General features: G+C 39.0%; 1 protein-coding gene across 12 annotated transcripts in view; it reads right to left on the reverse strand.

The window, feature by feature from the left end:
• Positions 1-4,422: 4,422 nt before the first annotated feature.
• The window catches only part of STXBP5 (syntaxin binding protein 5), a 113,976-nt gene continuing 104,002 nt past the window's right edge, over positions 4,423-14,396 (reverse strand). For all 12 annotated transcript variants that reach the window (XM_050709768.1, XM_050709767.1, XM_050709770.1 and 9 more), the window contains 4 exons: positions 13,987-14,152; positions 13,106-13,217; positions 10,583-10,803; positions 4,423-9,956 (listed from right to left, as the gene is read on the reverse strand). In XM_050709768.1, the coding sequence (XP_050565725.1) occupies positions 9,915-9,956; positions 10,583-10,803; positions 13,106-13,217; positions 13,987-14,152 (541 nt within the window). In that variant the 3' untranslated portion in view covers positions 4,423-9,914. The remainder of the gene's footprint in view (positions 9,957-10,582; positions 10,804-13,105; positions 13,218-13,986; positions 14,153-14,396) is intronic.

The following is a 14,396-nucleotide window of genomic DNA, read 5'->3' on the forward strand; positions in this document are numbered from 1 at the left end:
ATGACATGGTGTGCAGTGTTCCCGGGGGCTGGGTTAAGCCAGGTTTTGAATGTCCTCCCCCACTGGTGCTGCTGTTCCTGTCCCTGGGGGATTTCCGCAAAGCTCAGGAGGGGTAAGAAGCTGTGAGCAGATCTGCATCCTTGTATTATGCCCTGTTGCTTAGAGGACGAGCTTAAATTGAAAACTAATATCGTGAGCTGGAACAGTCAGAGAAACCAAGCTGCTTCTCATGGGTCTCCAGTGATGCCTTATGTTTGCAAAACAGCACTTCAGGCCCTGGCAAGCAAAGCTGGGTTTTGATGTGCCATCAGAGCAGCAGCCCCTCAAACAGAGACCTCGTCCCATTGCGCTTGTTCAGCGCAGCCACCTCCATCCCCACGGCCTCCAGCTGCCCACCTAGCTCTGGTGACCCTCAGCCCAGTGTCCTGCTCCCCTTCCCTCACCTGCACAAACCCGGCAGGGCCCTGCCAGCCCACCCCTTGCTCCAGGGGCCACCACCACCGCCCAGCCCGGCTCCCCCCAGCTCTCCCCTCACCGCCATGTCAGTGCCCAGCCCTGCCTGATGCCTGGCCCTGCACAAAGCGCCTCCATCCCGCACTGCAGCCCCTCGCCTCTCCTCCTCCCAGACTAACCACTGTGCTCTTCACCAGCCTGATGGAAAGAGGGAGGCCATTTGTGAACACAGTGTTTTGGAGTCTTCCTCTTCAAGGCAGGCCTGCCATGCCACTGCTCCTGTGGCCCAGCTGCAGTTACTTGTCTGGCACCAAGAGGGAGGAAAGTGCTCCATGGTGAGCTGCTGCCCTGCCCTCCTGGGGCACAGGCCTCGGTGATGCTTTTCCTCTAGCTCATTTCAGTCATCCTGAATGCCCTATGATGTGACAGCACAGCTTTTAATTAAAACCACGGGGCAAGAGCAGGAGCTTACTTCACTCCAGAGTAGGAGAGGTGGTAAGGATGAGAAGGGATGGCTCTTTACTTGTTAATTTGCCAGTTTTGCTCCCACAGACATCCAGTTGGTGCCCCACAGCTCGTTACCTACAGGCCCCGGTCACTGCTCACAGCGACCTGGAAGCAGAAGCTCAGGACTCAGGCATGCTCACACAGCCCGGCCTCCTCAGCCAAAATTTCAAATTTCTCACTTCACCAGGCTCTGGGAATAAAAGACAAATCTGTTCCTGCGTCACCTGCATTTTTGACAGGGAGCAAGAGGCCTGGGGCAAGGCAGCCCTGCAGAACAGCGACCGTGAGGCCAAAGGCTACTCAAAGAGCTCTGTAACGAATTGTTTCTTCATGCAAAATGGTGGTTGCACTGCAACACCCCACAGACAGATGCGGTCACATCTTCGTGCACGGTAGGAAGCTGCACACATGGTGTTACGTTAAGCATCATTGCCAGTTAATTTGGCCCAGAGCAGTGTTTATTCTTCTCTTTTCTCTCCATAATAAGATCTATAAAAAACAAAGGTTGATTAATTTTCACCTTCCCTGTTAAAGAAACCCTGGACACACTTACCACACTCACTTCACAGCCACCTCACAAAAACACTTGGGGTCAAAACCCCAGTGTCAGTATGAGAGCAGCTTGCAGGACTGCATGAAGGGGGTCCCTGCCTCCACTCTGCCAAATGTGAAGGGCACCTGTATCCCTTGGGGAAGGGCAGAGGCCCCAGTCTGGATGTCAAGGAGGAGGCAGCAATACCAGACCCTCACTCTCCATTTCCTCACACAACACAGCTGTGAGGATCACTTTGGAAGCCTGCTGTATTGTGCTCACTGCCTCCCCTTGTGTTGTGTTCCCTTTGCATCCCCCGTCACAGCAGCAGCAAGCACGAGCAGTTTGTCTCCATGTTTATTGCCAGCACAGCACCCTGTGCCCTGCCAGAGCTATCTTTGCTCGTTTAGTGGGATGCCAGGTCTCATGTGGTTAGAGAACTATGCCAAACACCATCAATTCTGGATAATTTTTTTCAGGCAGGGCTGCTTCATTTTTTTTCCATGCTGCTGTTTATGTTAGGGAGTAGCCCCCCGCAAATACCATAAAAGCCACACTTTATCTCCTTTTACATGCATTCCTACAAGCCCTCCTTTGCCACAATAGCTGCCAAAACGTCACAGGAATTCAACTGGCCCTATGCCAACTAGCTCAGCCAAACCTTGTCTCCCTGTTCTACCTCCTTGGCCATCTGACCTACATCAGTCATTCTTCTGCCAGGCTGAAGCCTATGGGGCCAGGCTCAGATCAATGTTTCTTTCCACATTTTTGTAGCTCTTGTAACAACAAGAACAGAGCAGATCACGACCAGGGATATCAGAGAGAGAGAGAGAGCAATTCACACAGCTCATGATCTGGCCCAACCTTATAGCTTAAGAAATTCCTTTCAGCAGGTACTGGTGAACTTTTAAATCATTGCTTGTCGTCAGCTACATGTAGGACTATGGCAAACAGCCATTACTTGCATCAGCTTTGCCTTCTCTCCAGGTCAGGTCACAAGGAGCAGGGACTTCAGACTTGAAATTGGCTTTCCAAAATGTGGTACATGGCCAAGCCCTGTCATTGCTTACATTTTGGAAGCCTACATGGATTCTTTGCTTGCTGTTCTGTTTCAAAGCTGATATGCACACACATACTCTATCTGAAGACAATAACTGTAATGAAGTGAAGCCTCACAAGGGGTCTGGCCCACTGCACTGTGCATTCCTTGATCCCAGAAAACCAAGAAGCACCATAATTGGTAGGTGACCTCCTGACATTCAGAGAACAGAATCTCAGTAAGTACCTTTTATAAGAAATTTGCAGGTGCCCCAGAGCATGAGGAGGTACCACCTCAAAATTGTTCTCTTCGCTCCCACAGAGAAGGCTGCATTATTCTTCACAGGAGTCTTCTGCACCACAAATCACAGTTGTATAAAATTCCTCGTTTTATCTGTTTAATTAGGCAGAGGCATTGGTAAACTTATCAAAACAGCATGCATAGTCTCACACTTTGATTGCAAACCCTTTCAAATCAGAAAGCCTCTCAAGCCCTGCCTACACTGCAGATGAAGCAAGATACAGAAATGCTGTTACCTGCTCTGAAACAGAACATAATTCTTTCCACTTTCCTTTTGACTGTGGATTTTCTACATTCCTCTATTGCCCCTTCTGAGTGGTTTTGGGGTCAAACAGCTGCAAGTGAGCATTGGAGAAGTGCTCAGATCTCAGCCAGCCAGAGGGTGCAGCTCCCTCCTTCCCTCCCTCCCAGCCTGCACACTAGCCCCAGCCCAGTCTCCTTTGGCAGAGAAATCCAGTGCTAAGGGAGCATTAATTACATACTGTGAAAATCAGCCAAACAACCTGGAATTATGCTCTGGTGCACTGATGTCGATTGCTACATCTGTACTCATCCCTCAGCACTGGACCTCAGTTGCCTACTGCCAAGTTGTTAGAGGACTTCCCATCCTCCCATATAACTCCCAGGCAGGGTTGGCCAAGAACCATTTCTAATAAACAATCTGGATACAACAACCTTTTGGAGGGTGGCACAGTTTAATACTAACATGCACACCCTCATGTGTCAGCAGGGCTCAGATATATTTCATTTAGAGTAAGTTTGCAATGGAACTGCCATAACACACGATATGCAGAAGGACCACGTTTTATGTGGCTCTCATCAAATCCTGGCTTTCACTACATTAAAGTGCTTCACTTTGCAGCCCCAGCTGGGCAATACCCTCCCTCCTTTTGTCAGTCCTTTGATGCCATATGCAGCCATGCAGTCCCACAGGGAGGAGGGAACTATTTTTGCCACAGTAATGAAGATGATGACCGGAGCCACTGAGTGGCTGGAGTCATTGTGACAGCTCAGAACACCCTCCATTTAACTGGACTGAAGTTAAAACACTTTTTGATTCCAACGCATCATCTTATTTATAACTCCATGTTTAAGGTTCAGAATACACAGCTTTCAGGTATTAGAGTGGAATTAAAAAAGGGAGGCAGGAAGGTCTGGAACCAGCAGATTTTTGATACAGATGAAATTATATCCTCACTGCATTAACTGCATACTAAAACAACCAGCACTGAAGTATTTAACTATTTGAGGTGGCATGAGATTAAAAAAAAACTTCAAGGTGCTGCAGTTTCACACATCTCAGAATTACTGCCCCATCCTCTCTTCAGATTCAGCATTTATGCATCATTCAGAACTTGTTTTTTTTTTTTAACCCCCACAATAACAAAAGACAGGAAGTTTAATGGATTGAAAGCTATCCTTGCAAGATGTCCTTATTATAAAGGACATCTCAAAACTTTAAGCAAAATGAAGACGACTCTTTTGGCAAGAAGGGACTTACTGCGCACTCCAGACAGCAGGAAAAGGGTTGTTAAGGGAAGGAAAAAAAAAGGGGGGGGAGGGGGAGAAGTAAATTAGACTCACTTCAGGAGAGATTTGAATAGTTTATTTTGCCCAATCAGAGCCCTTCAGCATAATGACACATTCATATACACATATATGAACATTTTTTTCTGAAACATTAACGTATAATACATTTTAAATTTAAAATACCAGCTGCACGGGTATTTTTATTTACAAAAATATTCCATACTTAATTTTTTTTACTTTGTTATGATGACATAGTTCAAGTACATGTAAGTAAAATAACTCTATGCAATCTAACAGTTGTTTGTAACAGTACAGTTTGCAGTTCATATGAAACTATATTTGTAGACAGATGGATTTGCAACCCTACCTAAAATGCATATTCCAGTAATCACCCTCAGAAGAGCTAGTGGGGCTCAGCAAGACTTAACTGAAAATAAGTTGCAATGAACAAAAAGAAAAAACACACATGTACACACTAAGTTATACATAAACAAGAACTGCTACACATCAAGCATGCTTACCCACAAGTGGGCAATGTTACAAAAATTTACTGATTTCCCTCCCGGCCCATGGTGCTGGTACACTGAAACAGTAGCATAACTAGAAAGCAGCATGTTTTCCTAGTTCTAACCACTACAGATAGCGGAGCTCAGGTCTAAAATAACATATTACTGCTTATTTACAGTTCTTTTTTAAAAGGGAATATTTAAAACATGTTCCCACCCCACTCTCTTTGCATCACTGAATGGTAGTAGTAATCCACATACAACTCCTTACATGTTTTCAACTGAAACAGCTTAACTTCTAGTTATTATTTGCCTGTAATATGTAACTTAGGTACTAATAAAAACAAATGCAAGTGTCAAAGAAACCTACGGCTGTATGACAAACATTTTGAGGTGTGCTTACCATGAAAAACTAAAAGGAATGCCAATTGACAGCTTTCATTTGATTGTTCTATGTTTCCGTCTTGTTTCTTCTTTACCAACACCCACGTCTTTAAGCCTGAACTTTATAAAGAATAAAAGAACCCAGAAATGCAGCACGCTCATCTGGCTTGGAACAGTAATAAAATAGATGATAGACAGCACATTTTTATAACATACATAAGAGAGAGAAACTGGCCCAGCTTAAAGTAGCTTTTCAATGAAAACTGAAATAACACCAGTATACCTGATTCTCCTAAACTACGCATTTGTTGATTCACTTCTTCCCCTCAAACATCATTTGTTTTTGTCTACAAAGTGAAGATTTTGTGGTAGTAGCACAGCTGTCAACATCTACCCAGAAAGAATCACATTATACAAGAAATTGGCCAGAACGAAGGTAAAAGTTCCACTGACAAGTTACCTTGCAACTTGTAGAGGGAGGCAAGTCCTTGCACTCCTTCCCCACCACATGCAGAACTTCAGCCACCATCAGCATCCACCAGTTATGTGAAAGCATGATGAGAAAGGGGAGGAGGGTACTTCTTCAGTCACAGGCTATAGGTTTTTCAACACACATTTGGTATACAAAAGAATTGATTTACATGTAAAGAGCTGATGTATAATGAAGACTTGTACATTAGTCAAAGAAAATCTGTGTTGGACAAACCTCATTTCAGTTTTTGGGAATTTTAAGAGTCCAAGGAATATAGCTGAAAATTCTTTCATGTGAATACTTAAAAAAAAAAATCATAGAAAGCAAGTCAGCCATTGACTGCAGCTATTGAGAAAACTTCTACGGTACATTAGTTTTTTGAATGCACTATCTTCCCTCTTCATACTTAGGGAATTTTTTTAAAGAACGTTCAAAATGGGAGGTAAAAGTATAATTATTTTCTGCAAAGCAAAATGGGCTGTTTGTTTTCATTGCTTAGTAATTGTATCATCTCGATATGAGATATGAATGTATTCATAAGCTTAAAACAACTTCTTCTATGGATAATATACATACTTTAAGTACTTTGACTTAAAAATTGAACATAAGTCTTTAAAATTAAAGGTAGAAGTGTACATATAAAAATTATTTAAAATTAAAAGTATATTCTTAAGCAGTATGTATAAATATAACAGTTTGTTGTATTATCTAGTAACAAATCTGAAAGTGTTGCAGTAATTTATAAACTGAATGCTGACACAGGATAAGTGCCTTTCATTAGATTCTACATTGTATATACTTGTATATACATATTTTGCTAAGAAAACACACATTCTGAATTATAGTCACATAATTAGCAAATGTGCCCCAAAGTAACCTGCTCTAAACTCTTCACTGAATGTGTGCGCTTATATACAAATAATGAACCTGAACTGCACAAATGTCCAAACAAAATTAAGGAATAAAGTATCATGATTGAATTAAAGTGCAGGAAAAATTCAAGTTTAAAAGTTCAGGTAGGATCAGTGCTATTAATTAAGGAAAAAAAGGAAAAGAAGAAAGGAAAACAAAAAGGAAAAAAGGAAGTGAACTTGCTTCCAAAAATCCTCCTTTGGATGTAGCTTTCTAACATCACCTGCCGTGTAAGTACCACCTCAGGCAAAAATCTTTGTATAAAGACAAAGAACACAGCTATATATTACTATATTTTATAACTTTTTTTTTTCTGCCAAAAAACAAATCACTGGAGATGCCTGTGGTGTAACACTTTCAGACTTATTTGGAATACACGCATATTTACACATATCAATATTCAGAAGTTACAATTTGGCAGGACTAAGGTGAAGAAAAGCTTCTTCAGTTTACAGTTCCTAATGAGACACACTACATATAAACAGATAGGTAGCAGCAGTTTCTTACACTTCCATCAAAAAATAAAAAAGTAATGCTCAATTGTATTTTATAATTTTCCAGACACTCTAAAAAAGTTTCACACAACTAAAATGCTAGCAAAAAAAAAAAAAACACAGGGGTGTTTTCCCCCAAGAATTTCAATGTAGTTTGCTGTACAAAAGGTGCACCACAAATAGCAGAAGATACATGTATATGATCAACTTCCTTCCACAGAGAAGGAATAAGGAACATCTTACACTGAGATTGTACATAGCCCCTGTTATTGATCAAGAACCATTTTTCATATTCATCTTCTGAGCAATCATTTTATTAGTTTTCAAGTCTAGAAACATGCTCTGAACATGTGCAACAAAAGATTCAACTATGATACATTCTATAATACCAAATAAACCACTGCTCTCCTTGTACTGGCACGTTGTCTCTCATTGCCTCATTTTTTGCTTGCTGGTGGTCATCAAATGTTTCCCGATGGGAAAAAGTTTAATATGCTTTTCTTTCAAGCCAAGGTCATCTTCCATTGAACTGATACCACAATTTGCTGAAGAGTATTTTTGCCATCCTCTCTCCCAGAGACTAACCAGACTAATTTTCCAGGATGATTCTGTTGTTCTGAAACACAGTTCATCTTCAACAAGTTAAATAATAATCAGTCATCTCCATTTATGAACATGAGAAAAGGACGGGCACGAATGTCAGGTAGGGTGTTATATTTTTGTAAATGGTACGACCAGAGTTTATCTAGTTCTCTTCTACCTGGACTTTAAACAAAATGGTATTGATTTAAATATGCATTAGTTGGACACTAAAAAAATAGATTAACAGGCAGAGACAAAATGTGTGGCAAGCTGAGTTAACGTTGCCTCAACAGATATGGTACAGAGACATCAAGAAAACAGTGCCACATGTTCAAATTGTGATGTTCATATAGTTGACAAGGTATGGTATGCCTTCATACTGGCAACAAAAAATTACTTGTCTTTAAATGTAGCTATAGATAAAATCAGAAAACTTATCGATTTGTGCTACAAATCCCAAGCACATTTACTGGGATGAGTGACAAATTTAAAAAAAAAAAGAATTAAGAACCATCATTAACTTTACTATTTGGCATCTTTTTATATGTATTTTAAGGTTCACATATCTATGTACCTGCAACATCACTTCACAATACAGATATAACCCAGGTTTTGCTTCAGAACATTTGGAAAGCGTGTGAAAAACACACACAAAATGCAGTGCTTGGACAAGCAGACCCAAATAATTAATTTCTGACAATATTGAAAGACATCACCTATCAGCTTCTAAGTATTCCCTTTTACAAAACAAAACCAGACAGTAACTATTCCTGCCTTTTTGAGGAAAACAAAGGCCAAATTCATTTTTGAAATGCAAACATTTATTTTAAAAGACCCCTGGTCATCCCCACTATTACAGCTTTAGCGCAGCAGCCATTAACAAGTAAGCTCAGCTAAATTATTTACCTTACCCAACTTGAATATCATTTCACTGAGTTTTAGTGGACACTTAACATTGCCCACAATATTGAAAACACTGCTTTACAGATTAAATCTGAACTTTAGGCAAGCTGCCTTTAACACTTTGTGGGGCTGAGATAGGTACTTGTAAAATAGCTCTACTAGCAGGGTTTAGAAATTTGCTAAACAATATCCTGACAATTATTAAATATCAGATGCTTGTCATTATTCATGCATCAGCACCTCCATGGAGTGTAAAACTGTTTGAAAACCTGAGTACGAGATTATTTGATTTCAGAGTAAATGACTAGAGGGGCATCTAGAACATAAGTTTTAAGCGAAACTATCTCAGCTATTTTAAATAGTGGCTGTAAAGATACATTCTGTTAAACTTTTATAAAAATTCACAGCATGAATGGAACCCACAGCCAGTTCTAAATGTTATACAAACTGAACCAATAATTGTTTTTGGCAAAAAGTAATATTTAACTAAACAGAAGTTGAAGTATTCTTACCACAATGAAGATGTTACCACATTTCACACTGCACATCCATAACACAAATGAAAACTCCCAGCATGACACATTCCAGTCATATTATTCACTTGACTTCTTTTAATGCAAAAATTGTGTATTCTCTTGTTTTGCACTTCACAGAATATGATGTGAATACAAGAATACTAGATCGGGGTCCAAGGAAAGACTATGCACAGGTCAACTATGTATACAATTTTCAACATGAAATTTTCCAAGCTTCCAGCTTTTCTGATGAAAGAAATGACAGCAAGCTTCCACTCTTCTTCAACAATAATGGTAAATATAGCGAGTCCTAGAGAGGGTAAGTGTAAGTCAGCTACTGTCCAGCAAGACAAACAACTTTATTCCAGCTCTCGGACCCCTGATTTATTGCCTCTCCTCACAGGAGGGTATAACACTGGCAGCAAGTACAACAGCACAAAAACTTTTGGCATATGAAATATTAACACAGGATTGACCCTGCATTGCCCCTGCCCATCACACTACTTCCTTTAACCCTTTTCCACATATTCCAGTTACCTGCTTCTGTTCTCCAACTCTCAGCTAACCAACAGCTAAGAAACACTCAAGGTTTTTCTTCCTACGTTTCTCTTAAACATAAAGCTCCTCAGTTAAAGCCACGACTGAGGTAAAACAGTGTGTGATTTGTGCTAGGAAACAACAGTATCCAATGCTGAATACTTCTTTAAATTTCAATGTTCCTGCCAAAATTAATGAAAAACACGATTTTCATCAGGACAAAATTAAACAGGTGTAATTGATGAGCATCAGAATTGGTACCACTTCTTGTCTTTGTACTTCAACATCATCTAAAAAACAAAAACAATTTTTAATTAATGTTTCTATAATGTACTAAAGAGTGCTATAACACAAACAAAGCATCATAGCTGAACAGTGAAGGTTTGGCATGATGAATTTTCTAATGGTGACATCATTGCTGATTTTCTGGTCTCTGATAGAAGATGACAATTTTGGAGAATGGAAAGGTTGCACAGAAGATTGGGGGATGAAAGGAGATCTGCAGAACACTCAAGAGAACAGCTATCCTTTGTAGTGACTGAGGAAAAAATGAACTTGGAGTCACAGACTGTTGGATCTTTCTTAAGAACCACAGGAATCTCACACAGAGCATTACTTATCTAATTCAGTGACAAATTCTTTAAGTAATGGGAAATGAGCAGGCCTTTTGGAAATCCACATACCACTCAGACAGATGGCACACTCCAGACCAATGTGCCAAAAGGTGCTTACCTTAATATTTAACTATTAGGAGTAATGATTGCAAGATAGAAATGAAGTACTTTATAAATGACATTGCATTCCCTTTAGACCTCTCTAATATGCCTTTAAAGTGGAAGTCAGTTTCTTGCAAAGATTACACGTATTCAATAGACAATCGATTTAATGCTCTCAGTTTAACATGTAATGAACTCACCTCATGAGCATGTTTAGAGAAAGAATCGGCACTGTAAAGCATAGCTGCAGTTTTTTCTTCCAGTTCTCCCAGTTTCTGTCCTCGTTCATCTAGTGCCAACCGGGCTCGTGCTAGTTCACCAACTACACCAGATGCTGCTCCTTTGACACCTTCAATACCCCCAGGCCCTGGAATATGCTGGGCAAGACTTCTTGATGCCTTTCCAGACGCTGATTCTCCAACTGGAGGCATTTGCAAAGCAGCAAAAAAAGAACAGTAGGGTTTTTTATCATTATGATGTAAATATCAATATAACTGCTCTATAAAGAGGTGTTTTTTTTTTTTTTTTTTACATGGACAGCAAACACTTAATCATAAGCATGCCTATGAGCAATACTCACTACTTTGTTACTATTTAATCAAATTGAGATTTTGAAAACATATTTCAGAGTTTCAAGGCATTTTATAAAATTTTAACCTCGTCACAGTTCAAGCATGAAATTAAAACTCACAACAGTGTTGACATCACCGTCATTAACAGAATTATGCAGTTTTTAACAATACAGCTTGCTTCACAAGGAGGGTGTTGGAAATTCAGCAAAGCAGGAGAACTTCAGGAATAGGAGCTGCGGTCAATACTGGAAGTGCTTTGCTGGTATAACCTACCAGCATAAGTTTTCTACAGTGGAAGTTTAGTTTTAGATTCAGACACCTAAAGACTAGGTATCAGTGATCCCATTAGTGTGAGCAAACACGTTTAAAAGAAAAGTAACATACATCTTGGAAAGACAGTGCAGCTGTATGAACAAATCAGTTCATCCTAAAATAAACACCCACAAGTGGCGAGCTGAACAGCTCTGCTCCGGTGACCATACTGACTATATCTCCTTTGCTCATACTGGGACATCAGCCACCTAGTTCAGTTTAGAAACTTAGACATTGATATCTCTCTCAAACTGACTTGTATACTCTACAAATATCGAAAGAAAGGACAAGCAAAGGCCTTTTTGGGTATTAAAGTCAAACCAAATCTTTTTATTTTTGTCTTTTAAAAATGAAATTATGGTTAACATTTTTCCCCCCACCTCTAACAAAGAATATTATTATTGTTAAATAAAAAAAATGCTGCAGTATTTCAGGATTTTCTGATCTGATTTTATGGTTCTAGGAAGAATGATTTTCATTTCAACCAATACTACGTACATTTTGATTCTTGAGGAACGTACAGAAAATCATTTCACTTATTGCAGACAGATTTTGCAGTGATCCTCATGTTAAGTATTACTATTCTGAAGATGTTTTCAGACGTCTTAGTTGTCATTGAACTCACTCAGGCTACAATTCATTTGGATTTTTTCCCTATTCAGCATTTTTATTCTGACAATTTGAGCCAAAAAAGCATTTTCTATTGAAAACCACAAAGCCAGAGACAGTTATAAAAACCATTCGAGATCTCCTTAAAAATACGTCAGAGGAGTCAGTGCAAAATTGTGGAAACTTGAAATGATGTAAAATGATACCTTCTAAAGTTATAAGTATGCTTTTCTGTTGCCATGAACTGGTAGTTTTCCCATGTCCCAGTCATGCTAATTAAATATGTACTTTCTACGTGCGAGTTTCTCTAATAGAATACTTGACCAACCTTTCAAATTATTATGCGTACATAACTAGAAATGACATTTTTAAATTGGAAAACACCTCTCAATATTTTATATTTATAAATACACATGTGTGTTCAACATATATGGACAAAGAAGTAAGGATTAATTTTTACTGGATAGATCAAACGAACTTATAACAGAAAAGTTTGTCAGGGAGCCCTGTCTGTTTTAACAGCAACATTTCACACTAAAAAGCAAACAGTTGTACTTACCAATAAACTTGCATAAAATGATGTTTCAACTAGCAAATCTATGACTAAGTAGATTTTATTTCCTTTAAATATATTAAAATGTTGCATACAACCACAGTAAGACACTAATAAGTATGTAATCAAGAAGTAATGACAAAATGCAATAAAGTTTTGGCCAAATGTGAACTTAATTCAGTCCTCTATTCATAGGACAATAAAGTATATTAGAGAGTATATAAGAGAGGTGTCCTCTCTCTCATTTCTGAGGCACAAGCCAAATGAAGAAAAAATCTAGTAGGTGAATTGAAGTAGAATAGTTTCAGTTTTCCTACTGTCCAAATGTAGTGCTCTCCAGAACCAGTCTCTTTCAGTTTACCAGCATTAAGAGAATTATGGACAGTGCTATAGACTTAAAAATGAATAAATATAAGATCAGTTGACCCTTTTACTGTCTTATCATCCAATCTTGAATAAATAAGGTAAAGCAGTCTGTGAGAAAACAGTAACATTTTCTGATCTTGTTGGTAAGGTGTGCAACACGTAAAGCTATGAAAATTTATTTCTTATCGTTCCCTTTCTCAGTTTCCTCTTTGCAAATGTAGTGTCCTATTAACACAGTCAACACATTTCTCAAGGATCACTGGCTTCCTTGGGTGGAAATAACAGAAAAATAAAGAATATTAAAAACTTACACAGTTCTTCTCTGTCAAGTGACTGTGCCCCACCTCCGAACAGGCCTTTAAAGAAACCCCTATTTGGTGCTTCTGGTGTTTCTACAGGAGTGAAGAGCTCACCCAACATTTCCTTTGCAATAAAGAGATACAACAAGGCATACATAATTTCACAAACAAATTAATGAAATATTCTGTCACTTCAGACATTTATTTCGTGGATTTGAATTTCAAAACAAATATGTTTTAATAGACATCTGCTTTTGCAGTAGGTAGTCACTGATACTTAGGAAACAAAAAATAAAAACATATTAGGAAATCTGTCCAGACCATCTGTTCAGATAGTTGCAAGCTTATAGCTCAAGAATATTTGCAAAGAAATGTATTTGAGTAAAGCTGTATTTTCCTCTCAACTTGGGCAACACTTCTGATCTTGTTCTGTTGAAACTGTATCTACAAATACTCATATCCACAGGTTGCAAAACAGAACTTGCATAATGTATTCTGCTATATCTGTATTCTATACAACTTTGAAGCTGAAGCATTGTAGTGAATCTGTTGAAATTGTTTATACCGCTGCAACATAATAATTTCCTTCAAGTATCTTAAGTTAGCAATCTCCACTTAAGTCTGCATGCACCTCCACCAGCATCATTTGAGCAAGAGTTGTGCGTACGTTAAACATGGATGAAACTGTTTCATACAAGAGTATGGATGAAACAGTACAATGTAAGAGTGGGGAAAATTCATCCTGAATTTGACTCTACAATGAGAAAAATCAGAGCATGATAGTTGAAGCGCAGCTTTGTGAGAAATTTAATTACTGTAAGCACTGTGAATTTAAAATAGAGACTCGGAGGATAGCTATGTTAGAAGACAGTAAATTTGGTTTTACTAATTACCTGGAGATTTTCACATGTTTCTTGACTGTAGGTGAGCCTCTGTATTTCAGTTGGTGAGACAAGATAGAGTGCTTGTCCGTTATTGGTGAAGCAGAATGTCCTGGCTATTCGCATATTGGTGAGTGGCAGGTAATACACATCCAACAGTGGCCTTAAACTTGGCAAACTTAAGACAGAATAAAAAAAAGCAAATGTAGCAGGATTATCTATTATTGATCAAATGGCTCATTTTTAAAGCACATTATTTTCCTCCTCACTATCTGAATAAGTATAGCATACACAGGATATCATTTAATGCAGTGAAGAAAAATTTCAAAACAGAACTATGCAATCTTCCAGTTAGCACCTCAAAAAGAGAAACAGACATCTGCAACAGCTGCATTTGAAAGCATCATTTAAATGATACTCTG

The sequence above is a fragment of the Cygnus atratus genome, chromosome 3 (genome assembly GCF_013377495.2).
Source record: "Cygnus atratus isolate AKBS03 ecotype Queensland, Australia chromosome 3, CAtr_DNAZoo_HiC_assembly, whole genome shotgun sequence".
Classification (NCBI taxonomy): Eukaryota; Metazoa; Chordata; class Aves; order Anseriformes; family Anatidae; genus Cygnus; species Cygnus atratus.